Source organism: Acanthochromis polyacanthus, chromosome 13 (assembly GCF_021347895.1).
Source record: "Acanthochromis polyacanthus isolate Apoly-LR-REF ecotype Palm Island chromosome 13, KAUST_Apoly_ChrSc, whole genome shotgun sequence".
NCBI classification, from domain to species: domain Eukaryota; kingdom Metazoa; phylum Chordata; class Actinopteri; family Pomacentridae; genus Acanthochromis; species Acanthochromis polyacanthus.
The window spans coordinates 17,761,825-17,788,197 of record NC_067125.1 but is presented as its reverse complement, the minus strand read 5'-3'; the positions used below and the strand labels follow the sequence as shown (position 1 = coordinate 17,788,197).

The 26,373-nt window shown below is 38.0% G+C and overlaps 1 protein-coding gene across 1 annotated transcript in view; it reads right to left on the bottom strand.

Moving 5' to 3' along the window:
• rasa2 (RAS p21 protein activator 2) overlaps nucleotides 1-26,373 on the bottom strand; it is a 32,428-nt gene that overhangs the window by 3,358 nt on the left and 2,697 nt on the right. Inside the window, exons 2-23 of the mRNA XM_022192602.2 lie at nucleotides 25,634-25,757; nucleotides 20,606-20,709; nucleotides 20,415-20,509; nucleotides 18,148-18,224; nucleotides 15,489-15,572; nucleotides 14,773-14,845; nucleotides 14,585-14,661; nucleotides 13,958-14,059; nucleotides 10,906-11,059; nucleotides 10,564-10,712; nucleotides 10,002-10,116; nucleotides 9,386-9,460; nucleotides 8,701-8,824; nucleotides 7,594-7,700; nucleotides 7,401-7,484; nucleotides 7,155-7,232; nucleotides 6,995-7,068; nucleotides 5,805-5,911; nucleotides 4,351-4,433; nucleotides 3,730-3,938; nucleotides 2,754-2,857; nucleotides 1,723-1,903 (exon numbers count right to left, since the gene is read on the bottom strand). Coding sequence (XP_022048294.1) covers nucleotides 1,723-1,903; nucleotides 2,754-2,857; nucleotides 3,730-3,938; nucleotides 4,351-4,433; nucleotides 5,805-5,911; nucleotides 6,995-7,068; nucleotides 7,155-7,232; nucleotides 7,401-7,484; nucleotides 7,594-7,700; nucleotides 8,701-8,824; nucleotides 9,386-9,460; nucleotides 10,002-10,116; nucleotides 10,564-10,712; nucleotides 10,906-11,059; nucleotides 13,958-14,059; nucleotides 14,585-14,661; nucleotides 14,773-14,845; nucleotides 15,489-15,572; nucleotides 18,148-18,224; nucleotides 20,415-20,509; nucleotides 20,606-20,709; nucleotides 25,634-25,757 — 2,380 coding nt within the window. The remainder of the gene's footprint in view (nucleotides 1-1,722; nucleotides 1,904-2,753; nucleotides 2,858-3,729; nucleotides 3,939-4,350; nucleotides 4,434-5,804; nucleotides 5,912-6,994; nucleotides 7,069-7,154; nucleotides 7,233-7,400; nucleotides 7,485-7,593; nucleotides 7,701-8,700; nucleotides 8,825-9,385; nucleotides 9,461-10,001; nucleotides 10,117-10,563; nucleotides 10,713-10,905; nucleotides 11,060-13,957; nucleotides 14,060-14,584; nucleotides 14,662-14,772; nucleotides 14,846-15,488; nucleotides 15,573-18,147; nucleotides 18,225-20,414; nucleotides 20,510-20,605; nucleotides 20,710-25,633; nucleotides 25,758-26,373) is intronic.

Sequence of the window (26,373 nt, the reverse complement as noted above, 5' to 3'; positions counted from 1 at the left end):
TCAGTCAGTCATAAAGAACAACCTCAGCGATAAGGAGGAGTTCTGCAGCAGATGGTGTGGTGTCCACAGAGCACTGACCTCAAAATCAGAGAACCGTCTTAAACTTGACCACGCCAATTCTGTAAAAAACTAAAAAATACTGCACTCCTTGGCACAACTGTGAATTGTCACATGACAAAAATTTGAGGATTTTTTTTGACTGAATAAAGCTCAACAGCAGGTTGTGTTTACATGGAGCAGATATGAAAAGTATGAAAGCAAATTAAATTGAAAAAGAAGCAAACTATCTATAGCTTGTAGAGTTACCATGTATTGGACACCTAGAAAGATGTTTTACATGTTGATTCCACTTATTTTAAATGTTGTAATTTAAAGCATTATAACAGGGTGATACTGCACAGAAGACATTACTGAGTTCCCACTACTTCTAGCCATGGAAGTGTTGTTTCCGTTGAGGTGCAGGATTTTATACTGCAGTAAAAAAAAAATGAGTCAACATTAAGTTAAATGTGACAAGAGGAGAAAACACCAGAACCTGCCTGGGGTTCAGAGGGTTGAAAGGTAGAGGACGGTCACAGCAAATGTTCATTTGATAAAGTTTTCTCGATATACTGCACTTTGTTTCAGGGTAGTTGATAAAATCTATTCCTGACATAATTTTTGCAAGTATCCTTACTAAAATTTTTGCATACAAATATATATATAACTTATTATTCCATTTTCATTGTAAGAAATTTACGAGGAAAATGAGAAAAGGTAACAAATGTAGAACGCTACAAGCCATTTGCTTCTCCATTAACCTAAGTGCAGCTTTTGACACACTACATCCTGTTATCTTGATAAACAGCTGCTATATGTGGTGCAGCCTCACAGGGGTCTGCAGTAGGACAGCCCCAACAACACATGGAGCACCTGAGGTTCAATATTAGACCTAATCTCATTTTCATTATATACACCTCCCTTGGGTCACATCATAGGCAGACACACTGCTGGTTGTCATTAGTACACAGACAACAAGCCCATACATATTTGCCTCAAGCCCACTAACAGCTGTGATCGATCTTGTCTGGTTTAATGTTTTGCAGACATGAAAAACAGGGTGTCCAAAAACTTTCTTCAGCTAAATTCGGACTAGACGTCTTGTAAATGGCCCAGGACAACTGCATGAGCAAGTCCAGACATATCTGCATCATTAAATATATTATCAACATTCTGCCAGTTTTATGTTTTAAAGATGCAGAAGTTGGTCCTTTGTCTGTGAGAGGTGTAAAACAGAAATCCTTCAATAGGCCGCAAATGGCACAGAGTGCTGCTGCTAGACTTCAAACTAAATCCAGGGAGAGATCACATTACACCACTTCTGGCATCACTACACTGAATACTATTTTGTTTTTCAGAACTGATTAAGTTTTACTGATTAGCTTTAAGGTTAATCATGACTATAATTCAGAGTTTCTACCAGTGTGCAGCCTGATGTCCGCAGACAATAACCTACTGGCAGTTCCTGTGTCGGATACAATGCTATAAAATCTGCTTCTTTTCTCTGTAATACTTCAGGAAACTAATTTCTATTGCTTAGTTTGCTGTGTGTAAATCACTTTGTTGCACTAGCTTCGAGATCTGGTCTACAGATAAACAAGAAGGTAAACAAGAAGACCTAAATATCCACATCATGTATGTACGGTACAAATGTAACATGCAGTAACAGTGGTCCAGACTTACAGGCTGCCGTACTGCGCTGTGGTGTCATTCCTGATATTGTGCTGCCTCTGAAGCTCCTCCATGATGTTTCTGAGCTGTTTGAGTGTCTGAAAGGTCTCTTTGGGTTCCTGAATGGTGAACTTGGAGTATTCCTCCTGCTCCCGCTGAGGGCCCTGGTACACTGCCATACTGGCACATGCATCTATGAACAGGAACAACATACAGATATCGATCAGAACTACTTTGCACCATGTGCTGTCCTAGCACACCGAAAATCAAATATGTCACTCTTGGAATACATTTAAATTGCACTCAGTTGCGTTTATGAATACATTTAAATTCTGACATCTTAACATCTGTATTGGCGCAGTGACTTTTCCCCTTCAATCTGGTCGTCGTGGATGTCTGGAAAATAGCAACGAATAGGGATCCAAACTAACAAACAGAAAAAAGGCAGGCAAACTCTAGTAAGACAAGCACCAGCTGAGTTTGATTGAAGTCAGATGATTTGACGTCACCAGAAGAACAATTCACTATTTGGTTCTGAACTGTTCCAAAATAAATGGACTGTATCTACAGATGGCTAGTATTCCTCCACCAGGGACACTGAACTGCTGTGTCTGGTGGTGAGGTCAGTTCATTATACAGATGATATTATTCATCATTAAAGATATACTACTACTCCTCTTTCTTTGAATGAAGAGACATTGCTGAATATTTGCTACATAAATAAAAAAAACCTCTTGTCAATCAATTCATTTTCACTTATTGCATAGAAATGGTCAATGAGCCAGCTGGCACTCTATCAAAGGAATGATTTGGCCAGTAGGTTGTACGATAAGGATCGCTGTCCTACATTATTAATCAAAACTTTTATCTTGCAGTCATTGTTTAGATTGTTAACCAACATGCTGTAATAGATTCAAAACTGTAAAAAAACAAAACATGCCATTTCTACTTCCCTAGCTGCACTTAAGCATAGGCACATTAACAAATGTTATGTTCTCATTAATACGGGTCATGGCCTCAGTATTTCATGAACAGACACTGACCCTCCATGTTCTGCAGCTTGGTATCGTTCGAGGAGAGGAAGGAGAAAATTCTCTCTGTCTCTCGGTCACAGTCTATGTCCAGCTGCAGGTTGGCCAGCATGGTGCTGAAACATGAAAGAACAAAGGTGTAAGGTGATCTGAACAGCAGAGACAGCAGTATTTTCATTTGTTTAAGTCAAAACACCAATCCAACTGAGCGCTGCACTCTGCGAGATCAGTAAAAAGGGGAAAACATGTAGAACTGAACAGTAAACAACATGTTAAACTCATAGAGAATGATGATTAAACCTTAAAACAGGGACATAAACCCACAACAGAATTACTGAGGAGGGCTTGACTAGAAAAAAAGAGTATTTTATAATCAATGGGGCGTAGGAATTTTCAAGGGTCAAAAAGTCCTCAAAAAGTATTTTATTGCCTTTGTTGTGTTTCCACAACGACACAATAGATGCACATGATCAAAGTCACTGTTGTAATTTCTTGATAGGCAGCTGTTTGATGCTTCATAGGTTGCTGGAAAGGTGGAAAAGTAGACTGACAACATCAGAAAAGCTTGTCTCTGCTGATGTTTTTTCTGGCCAGCTAATGCTTTATGATCTATAACTGCACTCAATTATAACTTCAAGTTTGGTTCGGGTCCTATAAACATTCCTGGACGCGTTCCCACAATGTTGAAGCCGTTGTTGTCTCATAATGCATTTCCCACCTCCTTTAAATCAACCCATGTAAATGATCTACATATGGAAGCATTGTATTTGTTAATTTAAATCTGTTTTTACCAGTTTGTAATCAAACCAGCTTCACTCTTGGACTAAGCATCTACATGGTAGGTCTACAGCACAGTTTCCAAGCAGCAGTGCGAGTTTTATAAGGTGTTTATTGTGATCTTTAACTGCTAGGATGCTGGATTCTCTATACAGAGGATACATTTCTCGTCCTGTGTGGTGCTGATGGTGACGTGGAGGAAAAGACTCACGTTGTGCAGGGTTTACAGCCTGGAGCACTGTTGCTCTGGCTTTTGCAGCACTGCCAGGCTCCACTGGTGTAATTTGATGGATGGAAAGTGGCCAGGCGTCCCTCGTTGCAGCGAGTGACCTGGCCAAGGACCTCCAACCACTCGCTGGCTTCCACACAGTTTCCTGCCTGAACATACAGAGGCTTCTCAGAGTGGACGACCTGAAACATCTGACAAGAGAAACAGCGGACAGTTTATCCACACCGGGTCATTTGCAGGACACTTGTAACATCCCATAGTGTAAGCAAAGCATAAATAAACTGCTCTGTCTATGCTAACGTTGAGACCTTTAGAGGTGTGATGTCTGAACTATTCCACCTTTGATGACTTTAATTTTGTTTTACATACAAACTTGACAATTTTCACATTTCTTTTCCTTTTCTGAAATGATTCAGGCTGCAACTTCTGCCGATGTAGAAATGATTCATCATAACTCATCAGGCTGTGAATAAATGCTCATGGGAATAAATTTCATCTGTTTATTTTAACTTGGGAGACAGGAGATATCAGTACTGAAGTTTCTACTATGAAGGGTCAGCCACTCGAAATGATGACTGAGGTATCTGAAGGGACTTGGCTTACATTTTTGCGGTTAAAGGCACTTTCATCCAGCTTCTCCACCGCCTGGATATTTTTGACACTGATGGTGCAGAGGGCCTCTTTCCCTGGGAAGCAGAAGTCATTCTGTCAAGTTTAAGTAAAAGAATAATACACACGGAGACGGTCTGAAAGTTTAACCGTAGATTAGGTTTTCTGTTTGGGTTAAATAATGTGCTTCTAGTCAAATCAGAAAAACGGAGCAGAAGTTGAACAAATGCAGTTCTTCCACACCTTTCAATCCCTCTTAACAGTGTAAGCTATAGTCCTGAATACATTTACTTTCTTGGCAATTAATAAAAGGCAGCATCTGATTCCTGAGAGTAACAGTTGCTATTTTTTGTGCAGAAATGAAGATTTATCAATTGCTTCCTATAATAAATCCTTAGGGTGGCATTATGGGGCTCCAAAGAATCAAATTTGACAAAACGGTGGGTTAGCAACCCAAAGAAAGCACTGCATTTGGTTTCAGCTGCTGTCAGAATCTTCACATAGCTGTGTTTGCTGTAGCTCAAGACAGCAGGAATGCAGCAATAGAGAAACATTACAAATGGGCCCTGTCACTGAAACATGTCGGCTGTACTCATGGTCACAGTGTGGCTTTAGGCAAAGAGAGAGAGAACGAATCTATTTTATACAAAAAAGCTGTGGTGCATCATTTAACTTCAGCGCTAGTTGTAGCTCTTGTAGCTGCAGAGTATCTATGGGCCTTATAGAAAGAAAGAAGTTCAAATCCTGCAGCTGTTCTCAATACCAGAGTGTGAAAAGACAGCTCAGTGTTAACAGAAATCAGAGTATGTGATCAGTGAGATCCATATTCTAAAATCTTGATGGTGATTAAGATGTGTGATATGAACGCATGAACTGATTCCAGTTATCTGTATTATATTGTCTAAGTGGTTTAAAGAGTTAATTAGTGACATACATTCCTCCTGATACATCTTCCCACCACAGATGATACGTTGATAAAGACAATTATGCTAAATTTTCACCCCATCTTCCCGTTCTGTGCAGCATACCATTCTTGATTCTTTGTTTAAATCCCACTGAGAAGCCGGCATTTACTTTAAAAATCCCTCAAAATTTAACTGTCTGTGATAATAAGTTGACATCACCAATCAGTAAAAGCAAAGAAAACACACCAGCAGGAGAGCCTAAACTTCCATATTATTTTGGATGGTAGTGTTTGCGAATCAGGTGACATTTATTTGCATTTTGTAAGTGAATTAACTATTTACGTATCCTGGCTTTCCTTTGACAACAATAATTTATGCGGCTTTTAATATTTATGCACAACATACAATAATTAAGTTTTGGGAAATATGGTGCCAATCAATTTGGCACCATCTTGTGGACAGAAGAGAATGTGGTCATATCCTGAGAGTTACCAGCTTGAAATATATTTGGTTTTAGTATGAAATGCTACAAACTGGTCTCACCTTTATGTTTGTGATAGGAGAGCTCCCTGTTGGTCACTCTCAGCCATCTCTTCTTAAAGTTTCTCTTGCCAAGGCGTTTTCTCCCCTGAGCACGTTTCTGTACCTCCCTGTTAGGACAAACACGAGACCGAGGTTGAAAAGCAAAGTCTGGACATCAGCAAATGAACACAATCAGTACAATTTACCTCTTTCCATCCTTACTTATTTTTATTTATTTATTTACTTACGCTGTTCTACTGTAAAAACTAAATTACATGACGCTTATTTGAGGTAAATGAAATAAAACAAGGCTCCAGTTACAGTAGAATAAATGGTAAATTCAACTGACAAAAATCATTCATGAATTTCAGTGGTCAGTTTTGTGGCTGATGCAAAATTTATCTGAACTCTTTCAAAGTGTCTATTCATTGCAAAGCATATTTTAAGCTTGACTATGAGCTAAAAGTTAGAATATCTTCATTATTAATTGTTTTCTATATAAAATGTGCCCTTGAGGAAAATGCAGTAGCAAATCATTGTAATGTTCACTCTGATAAATTATACTCTACATACACTACCAGTTAAAGTTTGGACCCACCATCTTACACAATGCTTTATATTTATTTGTATTATTTTCTACATTGTAGATTGAAGATTCACATTTTTTGTTTACAACATAATTCCATATGTATTCTTTTATAGTTTTGATGTCTTCAGTATTAATCTAGAATGTAGAAAATTATTAAACAAAAACCACTAAATGAGAGGGTGAGTTCAAACTTGTGACTGGTAGTGTACCTCATTGAAAACATGTCTTTATGGACTGTTATTTGTACTGTACAACAACAACTGACTTCAACCGAAAGGAGAAAAACTTCCGACCGGCCATTTTCACTTCACTTTTATCAGTCAGTATTTTCCCAGGTAGCAAATTCACTCTCTTTTTTAGCTGCATGAAGCTATGCTGAAGTCTTGCATGTTAAACTTTAAAAACAAACACTTAAATCAAACCTATGAATGTGTATTTTTTTTAAGAATTCCCTTTAGCAGCACCTAGAGCATTATTCTATATAAAGATACCTTTCTGTTTTCTTCTTCTGTCAGATTAAAGTGTGTGAGGGTGTGATTAAAGGAGAGGCAGCCATAAACTTTAGTCTTCATCTCACGTTTTCTTCCTACTGATTTTTAGTTTTCTCATAATGAACACTCACCCCTCTTTGAGAACCACAGCGTCCTCTAGTCCACTGGACTCTTTGCTGACGTTTGAGGAGATTTCATCGAGAAACTGGAACCAGAATTCACAGTGAATTCAGCATTTAGAAACACACTCGTATTAACGTCCTAAACATCTTTGAGTGTGTTAAAAAATACCTTTTTAACTTTTTCGATACATTTGTCTTCTTGGAATGATTTGAAGAAGTCATACATGTAGGTTTCTTTGAAGCTGGACTGAAAAAGGAAAAGAGAAAAAATTACTACATCTGATGTTTGACATTCACTATACAGTAGACTAAGAATTTTCTGTGTTCTTCTTCAACATGGATTATGAACTCTTCATTTACTTTGCTTAACTGTTTAAACAATTCCTCTTCTTTATGGAACTGCTGTTAAACCTACCAGTTTTTTTGACAAACTGCCCCAGCTGCCGAGAGTCTGAATGGTTTTTGAGATGAGAGTGAGTGTGCGGGAAATCTCTGGATCCTGCAATTACAGAAAATAAATCATGACTACAGTGTCAAGAGCATCAATGAAATGAATCCCCAGAACATTTCCTAAATAGTCAGTGGTGGCAACAGAGACATTCACTTACAGGATGATGGGATCGAAGTTGGAAAGAGTGGGGAGAAAGAACAGCAACAGCAAAAAAGCGCAGGAACACAAAGCTGCTAACAGCCGAGTACTGAACATGTGGGTCACCTATAGAGAGGACAAAAACATTTAAGAGATGAGCCTGGATGTTGAAAACAAGCTGATTAAATCAATAAACTCATAAAATACAAGACAAACACACAAAGATACTATAAGATTAAACTTCACTCAAACTTAAAGTTTTGGCTCCACCTTCTGGTTCATTTGTACAATAACACACTGTAAAAGTTTAAATCCTGTGTGCAGTCCCTCAAACAAATACTCCAAACAGAACACCATGTGCTCAAAAATTAAGCCCAATGTTTAATTTAAAAACAAGCACAGAAAATACATATAAATGTGTCAGGAAATTGTAAAACAATTTGGTCTAATCCAACTACGGCTTACGAGGGTATTTGGCCCAGCGGGTTTGGTGTTGTCCTTACATTCAACTGGTGAGCTGGTGATCTGTTATGACTCAGTGGATTTGTAGGTTTCTGATTAATGAAGCATTAACATGACACTACCAGCTCCCTTCTGTCTGAGTCCACATGCAGAAAAACTCTGCAGGACCACTTGGTAAAGTTGAACCGTTTACTTCAACACATGTTATACAACAAAATTTGTCCCGTTTTTAAACAACTTTACCTAAACTCTAGCGTGTCTGCTCTTTAGTGAGAGTGTCATTGGAAACCAAAACATGGATGTAGGCAGGTAATAAAAAGCTACAATAATAGTTAGCCATTTCTAAATATTACAGATGTAATATAAATTAGACCTAATGTGTTCTTCTTTTAAGTAAAAAAAGACTAAACACAACTACCTTATAACAGTACATTACTGTAAATATGAAGTGCATATAAATCAGTGTGTAGACATGGTAAATATTCCTCCAATACCTCCTAAATCAGTGACCTTAATAAGAAATACAGTTGTTGTTTACCGTTTTGAATTGGTCAGATATTTGTATTTATCAATGTCCTGTGCTCAGGCTCCTGCATTATTGCTTCAGAACAGAGCAAGAAAACCTTCTTTTATCGATACTAAAATGATGACTGACAGATCTTACCTGGGAAGCGTTTGCAGGCCAAGTGTCTCAGAGACCTGAAGACATCACACATCAGTGGGGGGCAGCTAGAACTGGACTGAGTGATGGAGGAAAAGACTTTCTGGACATAAACCTGAAGGTTTTCCTGCAGAAGTAACAAACATTTAGCATCATGTTACATACATACAGGCAGTTGAGGTTAAAAAGTGGTATACAACATACATTACCCTTCAAACGTTTGGTGTCATTTAGAAATGTTCTTATTTTTGAAAGAAACACATTTTCAATGAAGATAACATTAAATGAAACAGAAATACAGTCTAGACATTGCTAATGTAGTAAATGACTACTCTAACTGGAAACAGCTGATTTTTAGTGGAATATCTACATAGAGGTACAGAGGAACATTTCCAGCAACCATCACTCCTGTGTTCTAATGCTACACTGTGTTAAAAAAAAGGTGCTGAAAGGCTAATTGATGATTAGAAAACCCTTGTGCAGTTATGTTAGCATATGAAAAAAAGTGTTAGTTTTCATGGAAAACATGAAATTGCCAGGCTGACCTCAAACATTTGAATGAAAGTTATATTTACATATAAATGATAAACTACATTATATTCTAAATTATATTGAGTAAAGCTTTCAAATACCACCACCCATTAAATCGCAATCTGTCAACTGGACAGTAAGAGATGAATAGATTTACCTTGTTGACCTCCACATTGTCACCTTCCTTTAGTTTATTGGGGTCTATCTCGCATGTTTTGTTGGAATCACAAATCTATGAAAGGTAAAAGAGAAAAACAAACAATTAGGTCAGACCTAAAGCAGTCATGAGAAACAGAACACAGACTGAGATTTTCTGTTGTGTGAAATTTGCTAATTTATTCATATTTTCTTGAAATCAGAGACACAGCAGGAGATGATGAGTAAGACGACTGCAAAAATTCACAACCTCAGCTTTGGGTTTTATTTTGTATGTGTCTAAGAACTCCAATCAAACAGCAATATTAAGTTGCAGAGAACATGAAGACAACCAACAACACACTATAGCATACTGTCTCAAAAAGCCCCAAAATACCGAGACCGACATTTTCATTAATGTGAGGGGTTTAAATGAAATTACTGTAAAAGGTTTTGAAAAAGTGGTTAATATCGTACCCTGGAAGAACTCCAAACCTACCAATTACATCTGCACATCTGCTTGTTTGCGGTAGAAAGGCAGATGTTCAAGTGGATTTTTCCATACTGACCTCAGTGACTCATGCCTATTCTGGCATCAACGCCAGATATTTGTGTGTGTGTCTCCTTGTTACTCATACCTCGTCTATTACTGGCTTCAGGGTAACTGCTAGGTAATTCTTTCCCACAATCTTCATCATGTCATCAATGCAGCGTGTTGCCAGTGAGTTGCCCCGGAATATAGTGTTAGCCTCCCTGCATGGACACACAAATATTCCACCAACATCAACTAAACATAGTTTCTGACCACACTGTTTGTTATTCTGACTTAGTTTCAGATTGATTCAGATAAACATCAGTGACATGCTCCCTTGAGTTTCAGAACGCAGCAGTAGTACATCTTATAGAGCATCCTGTTATACTGCACTGCTAGACAGCTTGACAAGTGTATCAAAGACAAAGTAAAGGTAATGTGTAAATTATTCAGATTTTATCTTTAAATGTCCGTTGTATTTCAGAGCTGCTTCCTGTTTCATATTTGACTTTGAAGTATCATAATGAGAAAGACGTAGAAAAAAGGAACTTAACTTTAACTCTTTAGGGTTAAGAGAAGTAACAATGTAGGCCATACCACTTATCTGTATACATCTGTATATGTATCTAAATGGCGCTGTGTAAAAGCACGCCTGTGAGAGTACTCACTGAGTGTTGTCCAGCTCTAGTGCTGCCACAGCAGAGACAAAAGGCACAAAGCGATTGTGGTGGAGCAGCAGTCGAACCATTGGCAGAACAGCCTCGTATCGCTCTCTGCAGATGTCCCCCAAGATGTGTGCTGCTGATGCTGAAATGGGCTGAAGGAGGCGAAAAAAGAAAACAGAGGAAGGTGAGCGGGAGAGAAGATTGATGGCATGGAGAGGTGACAGACAGAAGGAAGCAATGGAGAAAGAAATGTAACGTAGAGAAGTACAATAATATAATTTTGTACATACTTTTTCATGTTTTCCTCCATCTTAGGACTTACTGTAACTTGAGCTGCTGTCTTACCTTCGCATCGGGGGATTTGAGCAGCAGGCTGCAGAGTGGTGTGTAGCAGGCAGATGGCAGCACTGTGTCTTCTATGTAGGTCAGCTTCAACCGCAAGGATCCTAAATCATCAGACTTTGACTTACTGCCGTTCCCTTTGGGCTGGAGGAGATACCTGTTAGAGCATAACAAGACAGATGCCATTATCACTGTGCTGTGAGGTGTGGGACCACAAATAGTTTTCAGTGTCATAATGGACCAATGTCTGAACACATTTAACCTACATAGTTTGATACAAGTATGTGGTCTTCGGAAAGATAGCAAACAGGTAACTAAATATGTATATGGTAGAAACGGATGGCATCGACACGTCTACTGACAATTCATCTACAACACAACCCTCCTAAAATTACAAAAGGGCCAAATAACAATATAATTTTGTGTTCACTGTGATCTGAAAACAACTGTTCAATACAAGAGAAGCAACCTGTACCAGCTACTATAATCAAAAAGACAGGTATAAGGAAAAATTTAACACTGGATCAAACAAAGTATCTTTGTTGGTCAAAACATGCTTTTATCCCACATCTCACCTAAACACAGTATGAGTTGTACATACAAATATCTCTCATTGCTTCATCAGAAAGCAATAGCTGAGCATGGTGGTTGGAAAAGAGTTTTTGAATATATTAAAGTGAAAGAACACACTGCACTGTTTAAACCTGCAAGAAATAATCTTTTCCATCTGCTTGGCGGAAGTGGAAACAAGTTTTAAACAAGAATGATGATCACCTTTGATGCTGATGGGACTTCTTAGCGAAGAGATGCTTATTTACACATCCATCAGTTCAGGATCAACACAAACACTCATTTGTTGCCGTGACACAGTCAATGTAAGTTCAATACTTTGGACTCCATCAACACTTAGGGGAAGCACCAGACAAAAGACAGCTAAACAATGGCAACTAATAATTCTTTATAATAATTCTTCCCTTTTACATTGTCACACTGTAATTTGATAATGCTTTTTAATCAATTATACCAAAGTTAATGTGATTTATAGCCTCTATACAAAGCTGTTAAAATGCTCTACAGAAATTAGCACCTTACAGAATGTGAAAACATACATTACACTATACTGCAGAATATATACAGCGAAATGTCAAAAATAATTTGTAGACGTATATAAAAACTTTATGCAAATCAAGAGGCATACATATAAATGCTATCAAATTGGGCAATACTGCCTTTCGACTGAAGCAAAGTTTTTCCGAATCCATTTTACATAAAAAATATAAAACACAAACCCAAACAAAGCATCCATAAATGATCAATAATATGTTTAAGTATGTAATTGTCTAATGCATACCACAACACTCTATTGAGAGAACACTTACTCAACTAGAAAATGTTTTACTGCAGCAACTCACTCATCCAAAGTGAAAGTGTTTCAAATTCCTTGTAAACAAGTACAACTCAATAAAGCTAATGCCTTCCTGTCTACTATATACAGCATACAAAATATAAAAAATATGTAATATCAAAAGTGCATCTCCAGCTACTAAACAATTGTTGGTGGACTGTATAGTTTCCATTTAAAAATAAAAGTATTTAAAATAGTGAACCGCAATACAATAATTGTTGTTGCCTGCACATCCTCCTAGAATCCAACAGGTGGAGCATAACACAAAACTATCACATGCAGAGTGAACATGCAGAGTTGAACTGCAGTGCTTCAAGAGCTGCAGTTACGTACTGAAGGTTTAACCATAAGCTGCTTGATCTGCAATCATGGCACACAGACGCTTCGACAGATCACCTGTACTGAGTTCATGAGGCAGAACATTTTTTTTATTTTTTTTAATGAATGCAACATGGACGACTTCCAACATAAACATGGGACATGAGGTACTGCCACCATGCAAAAAGCCGCCCACGCACTCAACTCACAGCCCTCATGTACAACAGATTGCTATCTGGCATAATCCCATATCACCTACTCTGACGCAAAGCTAGGAAACCACCCACACAATGGAAAAACTGCTGAACACTGAGAAATCTAGGAAGATCGGTCAAATCACTTTGTAATGACAAGGAAAAACTTAACAGCACAAGTTGCCCTAATGGATATGGAAGATGGAAGCTCCTGAAGAGAAAAACTCTTACGCAAGAGGCTCCACCTCCCGAGCATCAAGACCTGATCTAGTTAAGAGGAAGGTGACCGGGCCATGACTTCAAAGTGATAGTGTCTGGTTTGGTTTATCGGCAACAATGTAATCCATTTTTAAAGGAACAGACACATCAGACTGTGAGGGGTAAAACGATAAATACCTACACTTCTTTCCATCAAATCTTACCACACAGACAGAAAATCTGGCCTCTGTTGGTTATTAACCTCAGCCAGGAGTGGTGTGTGTGTATGCAGAACAGGTATTTTTTCTCTCTAGTATTTTTGACCATGTGACTGCTGAAACTGAAGAATAACATCTGAAGACAATGTGCCAGACTGGCAGCTTTACCAGGGTACTGGAACTATGAGTGGTACAAAAAAGACCAAACACAAACATCAAACAAAAATAAATCCACAACAATTTCAACTAAATACCTCCATCCATCTTTGAATTTGCATTTATACAAAAAACTCTACACTGCTTCATTTTCTGTACTGAATTGTCATGTGTAACTTTACTTGCTCACAGAATATGCAAGATAATATTTTAAGTATGTGCATTAATTAATATTAAAACAAAAATAAGGCAGACCTGTACCCACTTCTGCAAAAAGGAAAAAAAAAGTCTAAATTGTGTCTTGAAGGAGCTGCTACACAGTAAATGGTGTCAGTGGAAAAGAATGGTGGAAACAGAGGTGGAGGTTTGGGAAAATAAAAGTCAGAATAGCTCATGGAATCAGATGGACATGATTCAAAATCTGCAGTTATTAGAAGAAAGTTTCTATGATTCGTGGTCATGTTACATTATCTTTCCTTACTCAAATGATACATTTGGATTTGTGTACAGTCCTAGTAGAAAGTAAATGCAAGAAACTAAGATGTTTTGTTGTGTCTGCTCCTTACCAGGCTTTGTGGATGTGGTCATTTCGCAGGATCTTGACAGGGACCCGCGTTTCCCCCAGAAACACATCCTGAGCCAGATTCTCATTGTTCCACAGATCAACTCTGTAAAAGTAGAGGATGTAAGCTGAAAGACTGTGGTACATCTATAAATAGTGGCATTAAACTACATGTACATCAAGTCAGACACAATTTTTATTGATGCGTGTGTTCAGCACAACACATGTAACCACCAGAATCTAACAAGGCAAAAGGGTTTAAAAAAGTCACTACCAAGTGGTGCTTACCTGTTTGGTGCTTAAAAGCCAATACAATACCCGTGCAATGACACCACCTCAAATCCAAACCTCAAAACCATGCATGAGTGTTTACCTTTGAATCTGTCTAGTCTTACCCAGTGAGCTATGAATCCACTGTGACGGAAGACCCACATATCCTTAACCAGAAACCAAGGCTCTCTATCAGTAGTCAGAACACACCAGATCCAAATTCACTTTTTTGTCCTCAAGTTGTTAAGAAATAATTTTTCTTCTGTCAAGACTATAGAGTGGGAGCGAGACAAAAATGGGAGAGAGAGAGGGAGAGAGTGCAATGCGCAGATGAGAGAAAAACAACAAAAAAACAACTCACTTTATCTCAAGTTTTTCAATGTCTTCGTCCTCCACTTGGAAATGAGACTTTTTAGAGTAGCTGCTGGACCGTGTTACCTAAGGATGAATATCAAGGTTTATTAAGTTTTCTACTTCTTTTTTTTCCTTTTAGTAAACCAACTCGAACATTTGATATCAGGTTGCAAAATGTGTGGTTGCAGAATTTACCTCAAAGAAGAAGGTCTCTTCAAACTGAGGGTTGCTGGTTTTCTTCTTTACCTTTGTTTTCTTTTGGTCAGACCTGAGGAGATACAACACAGAAACTGATGTTCACACACTCTTTATGGGGCGGCAAAGCTCAGTGGGTAGAGTGGCCGTCTTGTAACTGAAAGGTTGCCGGTTCGATCCTCGGCCCGTCGTGCTCGTGTCGAGGTGTCCCTGAGCAAGACACCTAACCCCTAATTGCTCCTGGTGGGTCGTTGTTGGCGCCTTGCATGGCAGCTTCCGCCATCAGTGTGTGAATGGGTGAATGTGATGTATCATGTAAAGCGCTTTGGATAAAAGCGCTATATAAATACAACCATTTACATGGTCAGGACATGACTTAAGATGCTCAGATGTAGCTATACTAGTTCTAAAAGTGTCCTGGTTAGTTTCAAAATATGAAACTAATTTCAAAATATATCTTTGGAATTTCCTAAGGAGGTTTTGTCAGCCAGATTAAAAAGCTGCATTTAGATCTGGCTAAAATACTGACATTTTCCCAAAGAGTAGGACATATTCATACCAGGTAGATCAGGTTATATACTGTAACATTATCTGGTGATGTACAGATAATTAATGACCTGTTTTATAGTTTGAAAATCATGAATTGAATATCACCACATCTATGTGCCATTAAGAAAGCCTTGCTCTTTTGGTACATGTGCAGCATTCACACTTACCTGGCAGGTCCGACGAGTGACACGGTGGCATAGGGGTCACAGTTCTGTCCACTGATCAAAGGCAGTTCTTTGCACTCTATTATTCTAAAGGGATTCACAAAGAAATAGAAAGAAACAAAATGAATGCAACTGTGTAAGCACACATCAAAAATAGTAACAAGTAAAAGCATAATTTCTACTGCTTGAATCATTGTTATCATCTTCAGGACTATTTTGATGGTAAATAATTAACAGATCCGTTATTTCATCTTTCAGAATAGTACTATGGAGCTGGTCATCGTGGAACAAATCTTTTAATATTTCATGATTTGACAGGCTTTAAAAGTGACCTAGACCTTGGCAGAGATTAGCTTTCAAAACTACATCTTGAGAGCACAGTAAATAATTTCTTGTTGGTTCAACAGATGCCTCAGTGGAAATGCTACTGTGATTAACCCTCTGTGTTTAAAACTACCACAGCACTCAGGATGTTTACTTAAAATAGGAAACTACTTTTTTTTTTTCAACAATAGATGTTTCCAATGGCAGATCTAATAGACATTTTTTACTCTTATGTCAGACATTAAAATTAACTGACAAGTTGTTCTCGTGTAATATATATATATATATATATATATATATATATGTAAGACTATTGAAAAATGTATTAATCACTGTGATGAGAATCAACTAAAAAAAAAGCAGAATTAAAGAATTCAAAAAGTAGAGAATTTAATCTCATTGCATCATCATAATTATCTTTTTCTCATGCACAAACATGCATAATTATGTAAAATGTGAAGACTACTGATAGAGTAAACTCAAGTATAAAGCAAGCTGAAATTATCAATATTCTTTAAAAATTAAACAAACAAAACCCAATTTTGTCATGATATCTATTAGCAACAAAAGACACAGAAAGCTACCGTATTGCTGTTAATCAAATGATTTTCTCCGTTTCATTTTTGTCCGGTTTATCATTTCTCACTTTTGACTAATCTGTGATCAATTGTCAAGATCGCCATTTAAAAATGATATGAAATGTAACATAAATTGTACACAAGTATAAGATAGCACAGGATTCTTCAAGTGTGTTACAGTCTTGGTTTAGAAGTCATGCTTTGCCCTCATGTTTAGCTTGTGTCATCCAGGGACCACTGCTTTTTTTCACCAGTGTTTCAGGTGACAACAAACAGACACTGTAGGCACCCTAAACAGGATGTGGCTGCTAAGCAGGAGTCGCCAGAGAATAAGAATGAATTCAGCCCATCGCTTAGTGAGGCCAGTGGGAGAAGTGAAGCAGCCGAATGTCAGGATGTTTGTGTATTATCTTCCAGGGTGCCATGACAAAATTCCCTGTAGCCTCCGTTGCATCTGTCTTAACTCATCCCCATTCAGCTCTGATCTGACCATCTCTGGTGACTAATCATGCTGCACTGGATGACTAGAGGTGTGCAAGTGATAAGCTTGACATGTTTGATTTGAACTTTGCTACCTTCTCTAATCAAGCGGATCCTGCAGTGTTCATCGTCTACGCACAGGTGGTTAAGAGCTGACGGTGAGCAGCTCCACAGTTTAGGCAAACAATCTGAGAGAAACAGTGAATGACAGCAGCAGAAAACCACAGCGGTTGCAGTCTGAGAAGTGCAGGCTTCCTGCTCAGATGCCATCACTTCCTCCTCATTACCCTGCTCTCCAAGTATGAATGGGTGGGGGGTGTAAAACAACATACGTAAACAGCCTGACTTCTGACATACGCACGCATGTTTTTCTCAGCCTATTCACACAATAAGTGGTTTCTTTTGATCGTCCTCCTACATCTTTATCTGTCTATCAGTTTGTGCTTGCTAAAAGTTTATGATGTGAAATGTACAGCTCAGCAGTAAAGGTGATAAAGTAATATTGTGGCCAACTGAGAGCGAAGATTAGAGCATGATATACTGTTAACATTGATGACTCCTCTTTGATAACAATTTTAGGACATTCTGGTTTCCTCCTCATAAACCTCTTTCTGAACTGTGTAACAGATGTTTCCAGTTTGCACACAGCATGAATAGTGCACTTCATGCAGTTTTCATTGGACATGAGTTCTTTTAAAACTTAAATCTATAATCACTGAGAAAATGTATAGGACTGAAACTAATTTGAGTGGATGTGGTCATTGTAGCTTAGAGGAGAAGAGGAAAGTTTCAGTATTACAGGCAGTGACAATTAGCTATTTCCTATGAATTAAAAATACTATACATAGTTTTCACCCTCCCTAAGCTTATCGTGTGTTCAGAGCATGCAGACAAACTTAAAATTAAATTACATTTTAATACATGACACTGTGTTTATTTCTTTGATTTCTGATTCATGTCTAAAATAAGTCTTTATTTTTCCCCTTGTTTTTTTGATCTTATTTCAGGCTCAGTCTATGGTTTGTGTGTATTTCTGTCTATGTACCTGCATATACACAATACTTTGATAGAAAGAATTTTGGCTCAAAAATTCCTTCGTTTAAAAGAGAAATAAAAATACACTTTGACATGAGGGTTTGATCTTCAGCTAAAGGAAAAACACTCATTTCAATTCTCAGCTTTTAAATTCTACCATGATTCCAAATTCCTTGCAAACTTTCAAGGGCCATAAGACACTCAACTGTATGAGACGACATTTAACGGGGAAGCCTGGAACTCACCGGACTACTAAGTGTTGACCTAATGAGCCGTTCTCTGTGATCACTTCATTAAGTCGCATCTCCAGGTGAACCTTACCCTGTTAACCATGAGGAGAGGAGAGAGAGTTTTGAAAGTTACAAATTACTCAAGTCATGAGACGTCAGTCTTACATCAGGGCACAAGAAGTCAAAAAAATTTCAAGGCAAATCATGAGTTAATATGCAAGTTGTCAAACAAGATACAAGTGTGGCAGTAGAGCTGCAAGTTTTGTTTTTTTTAAACAAAAAAAATACTGTCTTTATGCTTTTGACTTGTACCAAATTACACATTTCTCTCACTGTTATATTTAAAATAGCTTCTTGTTCTTCTTTAGCATTAGTGCTAGACCTGTGGCCTCGCTCCACCTCATGTATCATCTTGTTTTAGGTTAATGGAGGCACCATGTGCGAAAGAGCCACAACAGCTGTGAATTTTGTCATCACTCAAAAAGATCTTTACGGGGTCGGATGTGGTGAAGGCTGCCGGTCTTGCCTTCGGAAGTGTTGGAGTGAGAGAGAGACATTTAGAGCGAGAGAGTGAGAAACAGAGAGAGAGCTAAACAAAACGCCCACACACTTGCAGTCTGTCTCTGCAATTCAGCACTTGGCTAAGATGGCAAGCAGTTCTTTCTAATGCAAGACAGGGCTTTACAGCAATATAGCATGAACTACTCTGCAAGGGCTCAAATGAGTCCAATCCTCAGTTAATTAATAGTCATATTACAACTATTACTTATCATTACTGGGTAATGAATATGGTCAAAGAAATGTAGAAATTGCAGCATCATTCAAGTTTTTCTTTACTAACTGAGCAAGTTCACTAGGAAATGCCTTAACACTGCTCACAGCGTGCATGCACAGCCCTTGTTTGGCAACACACCAAATCTGAGAGGCATTGCAATAACACCTCCATCACTCACTGATGTAACTTTGCAGTTGAAAGTGTCTACTTGTGAGTGAATCAGTGTAGCAGCACATACCCAGAATAGTCTGGCGTGGGCTAATGGCAGCTAGAGTCAACATGTTAGCTACAGCAGCACAGAAAGTGGCAGTGTGCTGTAGTTTCACCCAACACGACCAGACCACAAAAACTGTCTGATCAAAGAAATGTACAGTTAAAATAAAACAACCCACATACATAACCTACATGTGAGAAACTAGAACTGCAGTCCTGTAAATGATCAATTAAATGCTGAACGGAAAAAAGGCAGGTTTAACACATACCCAGAGGCTGAATCAAAAACACCTGATAATCTCAGACCGCAGCTGTAAAGCTAACCTCTCTGGCTAGTTGCAGTTTAACTGCAAATCTGTCTATGAAACAATTCATAGAAAACTTGGTGGCATTATCTGGTAACCTTGCAAACCAGAGTGTTGGCATACTGGTGTGTCCCAAAAACCACCTACTTTTAGACAACAGGCAAATTCTGAGTAACCATCTCCTATGCAGCCACAACAACATGTTAGCCTTCATTTGCATGATAAAAAAGTGGGAGTGAGTTAGTGTCAAATACTTATTCAATTTTATTTTAACTTTTAAAATACTACTTAAGAGCCAAGATACAGAACTTGACTTGCCATTGCCCTCAAATTTCAATCTTGCAAGTGACAGATAATGCTAAAATGCCAAAAACTAAATTTCTAGTCATAGAACTGTTCCCAGTGTCGTGGCCTTTAAACCTGCAAAATCTCTTCCATACATTTATCATGGCCCTTTCACAACACACAGGTTACAAGTACAAACAACGGCACTGCAGTCCCATCATACATAGGATTCTTGTTTTGTCCCTGAAATATTTTGCTTACTTCATCTCAATCTGCCAGAAACATCCCATAACGTGTGTTTTGTGTATTGCATTTTATTTTCCTGAAACCAGACTATGACAGTGTGTTTTTGAGTGGGGCCAGGTGATGTAAAAACATGACAGCCCAGAAAGAGACTATTAAGCCTTATTTTGACTTAAATGACCTAATCTCTATGCAAATTTTAGATCACATGCAAGTGAATATCCTGTTTGTCATGTTGGGGTTCTGCAAGCTGTAAAAACATGCATTCACCGAGGTGAGTGGTGCCGCTTCATTATCAATAACGTCAGTGCCAACTATAAAGCATCTGGATGAAGTCACAGCACATTTTTTGTTTCAAAACCTGCTAGCAGGATAAGATGCACTGTAAATTAGGTGTCAAGTTTTGAAATTGCATTTATGAATGACCTTCTAAAAAAATATTCAACTTTCCAAGAACTTACCTGGACTTCTGAGTTAGGATCTACAGGATGAAGGCTAAACCAGTGCTCCTTCCCACTGTATTTACACAGATCATCCTTCCGGATCGACACCTTGCCTGAAAGGAAGTAAGTACACACACATTTACCTACAACACATCAACTTAAAAGGAGGAAAAGTATTTAGTTCAAGTGGCTTCATGAGTGTGACTTACCAACAGGTAGGTCCCTTTGAAAAACGCTCTTGGCATAAACATAGAAGGATAAACACTGAAATGGGCGTGGGATCTCGAAGTAAAAGTCTTCTCCGTAGAAGGGGCTATAAATAAAGGGAGGGGTTAAGGTTAGCAACAAGGTCACACCTTTCAGGGGTAAAAGCAGTAGGTAAGAGTTTGTGTAACAGGTGGTATAGTCTGTGGTAAACCAGGTGGCCAGCTTAGTGGCTGTACCATACTGGTAAAGGCTTCTGTGTCAGTGATCCTCGTTTGTTAAAAATGTTTTACATGCAGTATTAATACACACTTCCCTATCTGTCTTTTTTCCCAATTTGGCCCATGACTCTTTACAAACAAAAAGTGGGCATTCAGAGAGATTTGGGTCCTTAGTTTTGGATTTGTTACCCGTTTCCTCCACATTAATGTCTATTGCTCTGCCAGGTCTGCATGTAAGGTTCTGAAACTGAGACACTGACTTCTAGAAACTGTTGACTGCAGCTGAACAATGGTACTATGACAAAGCGATATAAGTGCCACAACCAGTGCTAAACTGTTGCATAGAGTCTTCATGCATGATGCTCATCTGACCCAATCTCTACTTAAACTCATGAGTTCCTTTATCAGTTTCATCTTGTCATATACTGCTGTTGGGTTTTAGCAATGAAACAATTAAGGTTGTGTTTATGTCCATAAATTATGTAGAAAAACATAATGAACAATTTCTAAATCAACATGGTGTGTTTCAGCCTAAACGCAAAAACAATATCACAACACTGTGACCAAGGCAGGCTTTGTTAATTTACTGGAAAATGAACCGTCTGAGCAGAAGGTGGAGAACACAGGGTGCCCTCATGACTCATCCGGGTTGAAAGGAATACTCTTGGTATGTTGTAGGTTTAAATCTGTCACTTTTGCCATGTAGTCTCCCAAGCTGTCATTTCGCGCTGTGTAGCAGTGTACAAACCCTGTAACAACTATATGTAAAGCTTATTTAGTGGTATATTCGTGTAGATAATTTCATTTAACTGAAAAAAAACATCTAAAAAAAAAAATCAGTTGCATGTGGACTGTGTGTTCAATAATTTTGTGATGAATATCAAGCTAAAAAATTTTCAAGCCTTCTGTCACACGTGAAGAGCTTTGTCAGATTTAAATCTTTGAGGAATTTGCATTAAATATCAATTTCAGAGGAACTTTTGCATATATTAGCAATATCATTATTAAACAAAAAAAACTATTATACATAAAAGTCTGTAAAATATCCTTATAACTACTGTGTTCTGACTTATCATTCAGCCGATTTCAAGAGGCCAGATCAGCTTGCAAGTCCACTGCAGGGATATCACACAAACAGACAACACATTGATGCCTTTAGGCAAATTTGGAGTTTCCAGTCCACCTAACCTGCATGTCTCTAAACTGTGGGAGCAAACCTGGACACCTGAAACTTAACCAGACACAGGAGGAACATACAAACTCCAATTAATGCTATATAACCTATCCAAGCAGCAAGGTGGTTACATCTCTGTTGTTCAGCACAAGATTGACTGCCGGGCATGAGCTGGCAGAAACACAGAGGGCCCAAGCATCTGTGACACTCAGTCCTGCCAATGTAACTACCTCACGACCAAGACTACAAGCTAGACAGCTTGATCTGACATAGCCGATTGTAGGTTAAGCACTACCTCGATGTACGTGTTGCCTGCAGACGGACCACCTGTCCCAAACAGACTGAACAGTACTTAGACAGTTGGGTAAACCGTTCATATGTCCAAGTAAAATTGCAACAGTAATCCCTGCTTTTTTTTTATTTAAAGGCCAGTTAAAGTCGACAAAGTTGGGAGATTTGTTTGCTTATTTGTTCAAAATATGAAACAAAAACACAAGATCAAAGTAATAGCAACTTTGTAGATATATGCATGTGGTGTATATGTAAGATGGTTTTACAACAGACATACAACAAAACACTGCTAAACAAACATACTTCTGAAGATTACTGGTTGTATAACTAAATGAATGTCATGTACAGTTACTTTTCCTCCATTTTAACCCTCAGGAGAGGCAGGTCTCAAAGAAATCACACAAATCAGATAATAATAATAATAATAATAAAATGAAAAATTGTAGGCTCCTCAGTACAACCATAAAGCAATTACTGACTCAGTGGTGACTAACAGTCACAAGACAACTTTTCAGCGGAACTGGGCTGAACTACAGGCAGTGTTTACACAGAACAGATTAAATGAAGGCAATAAAACATCAGTAGAATGTGTAACACCATTTTTTCCCAGTAGCTGGTATAAAATTTTGTACATGGTGATTTCTTTTTATTCAGTTTTGTAAAATAAATAATCAAAAATAAATGAATTATTGTTTTTTCTTTTCTTTTTTTTTTAAATAACTTCGTCATACTGCACAAAAGACATTTTTAAGTCCTCTCTTCAGCCACAGTTGTGCTGTTTCCATAGAGGTGAATGACTTAATATAAGCCCACAGTGAATTAAAATGTGACAGGACCCAAAAAAACCCCCAAAAACCCCCCAGAAACTGCTTTAAATTCAGAGGGTTAAACACTGAATTAGGACCTGGAAACAAACCTTGTGAACAGATATATCTGTATTAATATTCAACAGAGCTATTGAGAAAACGTGGTCCTGTAGCTCTCAAGTCGATACATGCTTCCCTCAACATTTATGCATCTTGGATGGTGAAATATCTTCCCTGACTATTCCACACAGGGCTTGGCCAACACATCCAGCATACACCCACACATCCTCCTCAACATCACATGGAACTACGCACTTGTAAGCCCCCCGTTCTGCACACACTCAAACTTACACCCACTATACTACCTTTCCCTCTGTTGTCATTCTCGTTTCTGAATAATGCGCAAACACAAGGTAGAACCACTTGACCACAGCTGTTTGAACATGCCTACTTTATCCTAGGGATTAGCTGCAATTAGAGCTTCCATGCAGCCTTTAAACAATTAGAGACAGGAGCACATACAACAGGCATGAGTCAAGCACCATCAAATAAGCAGTGGGCCAAATTTGAGTGATTATTAAGATGTGCTAAACAGTGGCTAAGGTAGCTGAGAGTGACACAGAGAGAAAGAGTGGGGAGCGCGTGGGAGGACACACTTCCTCAGAGACTGTAAAATCCTTTTGAACGGCACCGAAATCAGGAGAGATAAAAAAAAAAAAAAAAAAAAAAAAAAAAAAAGAGCTGTTGTGAAATACCAAGAGAAGGCAGGCCCATGTTTACAGTGAGATATGCAATGATGTAGATGGCAACCTAAAAGGTTTCCTGATCTCCCACACCTTTCTCTGTGCTGCTTGCGAACATGTAGCTGTTGGTAAAATGCCTCATTTCAGTCAAAAATCACTCAGTGTCTCCCAGCTGAAAGGGTATCACACAGCCACATACAGCTATGAGCCACATATTGACAGTTTTTGAGATGCAATCAAACAAATGCATTTAAAACTGGACATTTCTTCCATGCCAGGCACACAACAAATATAAAGGGTCCAGAGTTTAGTGTAACCGTTTCCACATGAGAGATTTTTATCAACAGGATATTTCAATTTTTTCTAAGCTGTTTTGACTTCTGTTCCGAAAACAAACTGAAAATTACACAATGAATAACAGCAGCTAAAAATATTGTTCCAGAGCAGACTGTGCCATGACTCTCTCCACTCGTGCCTTACATCGCAAAGAATAGGTCCTTCTAATTCTAACCTCAACAGAAAACAAACTTCAACCCCAGAAATGAATGCATATACTGTGCTGACACACAATGATGTTCATGCAATGCAGTTTGCATTTTATCTTTGACTTCATTTAACTCATCGTGGCAGTTGAACAACCATGACGTTTGCATACAACGGCTACATTTACAGGAAAAGTCCAGGGTAAATTGTGTTACATTTGTTTTTTTTTAATTTAACAACACACCCAACTGACATTAAAGTTCATTAATAAAACTGGGGCTGTAACAAATAATTATGGATTGAACTACTGAGTTAAGAACAATGACAAATTACACACATTAATTAGAAAAGAGCAGCAAATTCTCGTATTTGTAAACCTATGAAGATAGCTTGACCTGACTGAATGCTACATGTCTTTAACCACACAAAATATCCACCACTAAGATAAAAAAACACCTCTTGAAGTGGATGAAATGCTTTAAATACTACACACTGAAATTCAAAACTTTGCTTACATATTAAAAGAAAGTTGTTTGAATTTATTGCATAGCCAGTTTTACTTGCTGTAAATGAGGTGAGCAACGACTTGACATGATGGACAAAAAACCCTGACACAAAACATCCCAAATCACAGTGAAAACGCTTCTTTTTGAGAAGGTGTCCGTTTGAAATGCAGCACTGAGCAGGAAACAAATAACTGAAGTCTCATACTACACATACAATCAGTCATGCTTTTCCTGAATACCCCAAGTGTGTCAATGTATATTCTACTCCAAGTTACAATTGGTAATTACCACTTAACTGCTACGCTTCTGTATTAGTCTGCGAGGTATGACATGTTGCTGCTGACTTATTATTGTTCTTTTTTGACAGAAGTTTGCAAAGTACAGCAGTCTTCTTAATATCAAGAAAGCACATGTCACTAACATTTCATTAATTACGTTAAATGATTTACCAAGTCAATACTGTAAACTAATTACAGCTCATTTGTTCTAAACACCTGCTACATACATAATATGATAAATTTAGTCAGCTGATGTTTTGGCATCCTTCAACTTTAAAAATAAATTCTGTACATTCTTGTTCATTACATAATCCAGAGGTACTGCATTTAACCCAAGTATGGATGTGTAGCTAATATCATAAAAATATTAAAGAGTAATAAAAGTGTAATGTTTCAGACAACACTTAATTGCAAATTAGCAGCTGTCAAACGACAACCCTAACTAAAGAAAAAGACATTAAGAAAAATGTTTTGCAACTGTAATCGTCATTAAAATTTACTCCATGTATGCTAGGGGATTGTCCGGCTTACCTGACGCTTTTGTCAAACACCTTGGTTCGGAACACCTCCTCTTGATCCAGACTTATGGTGCAAAAGGTGCAGAGATCTCTTTGTCGATTTGGACCCGAAACTGGACCCAGGTTTTTAGCTTCACCTGCAGCATCAAAAGGAGAATATTATCATCACGACTGAAATCAAAATAGCAGTAGTCTTTACAACATAAAAGAAAAAAAAACACATTAATTCAATACACACATGGACATTGTCTTTGGCACATCAGTGACCCCCTGAAAATTCCCACCCATACTGTTAACATTACCGCTGTTAGAAGTAACAGAGAGGTGAATTCCATAACATTTCAACAGATACACAATTTCCCCTCAACAGAACCTGACTGAGAACAGTTTGTGCATTTAAGTTTCAGATCTAAAAAAATTACAATAATAATCATAATAATTTTAGTCTGATAATTTATTGCAATTCTTTGGTGGCAGTCCTAAAGCCTGGCAATTCTGAAAATGAAAGAAACTGTTTGAGTTTAGTAAATTCCTACTTTATTCTTAGCCAAAAAAGAAAACGTGCGTTTCATTGAAACAGACTAAGAATACAACCAAATCCTAATCAATATAATATAAATGCCAACAATCATACGCGGTACACTTCTAAAATATGCTTTGATGTTCATTTGGGGACACAAGCTCTTGCCAATTGTCAGGGCAAGCTGCAGAGCGGATGTAGCTGAAGTAGACTTGAGGCTCATATGTGGTTAA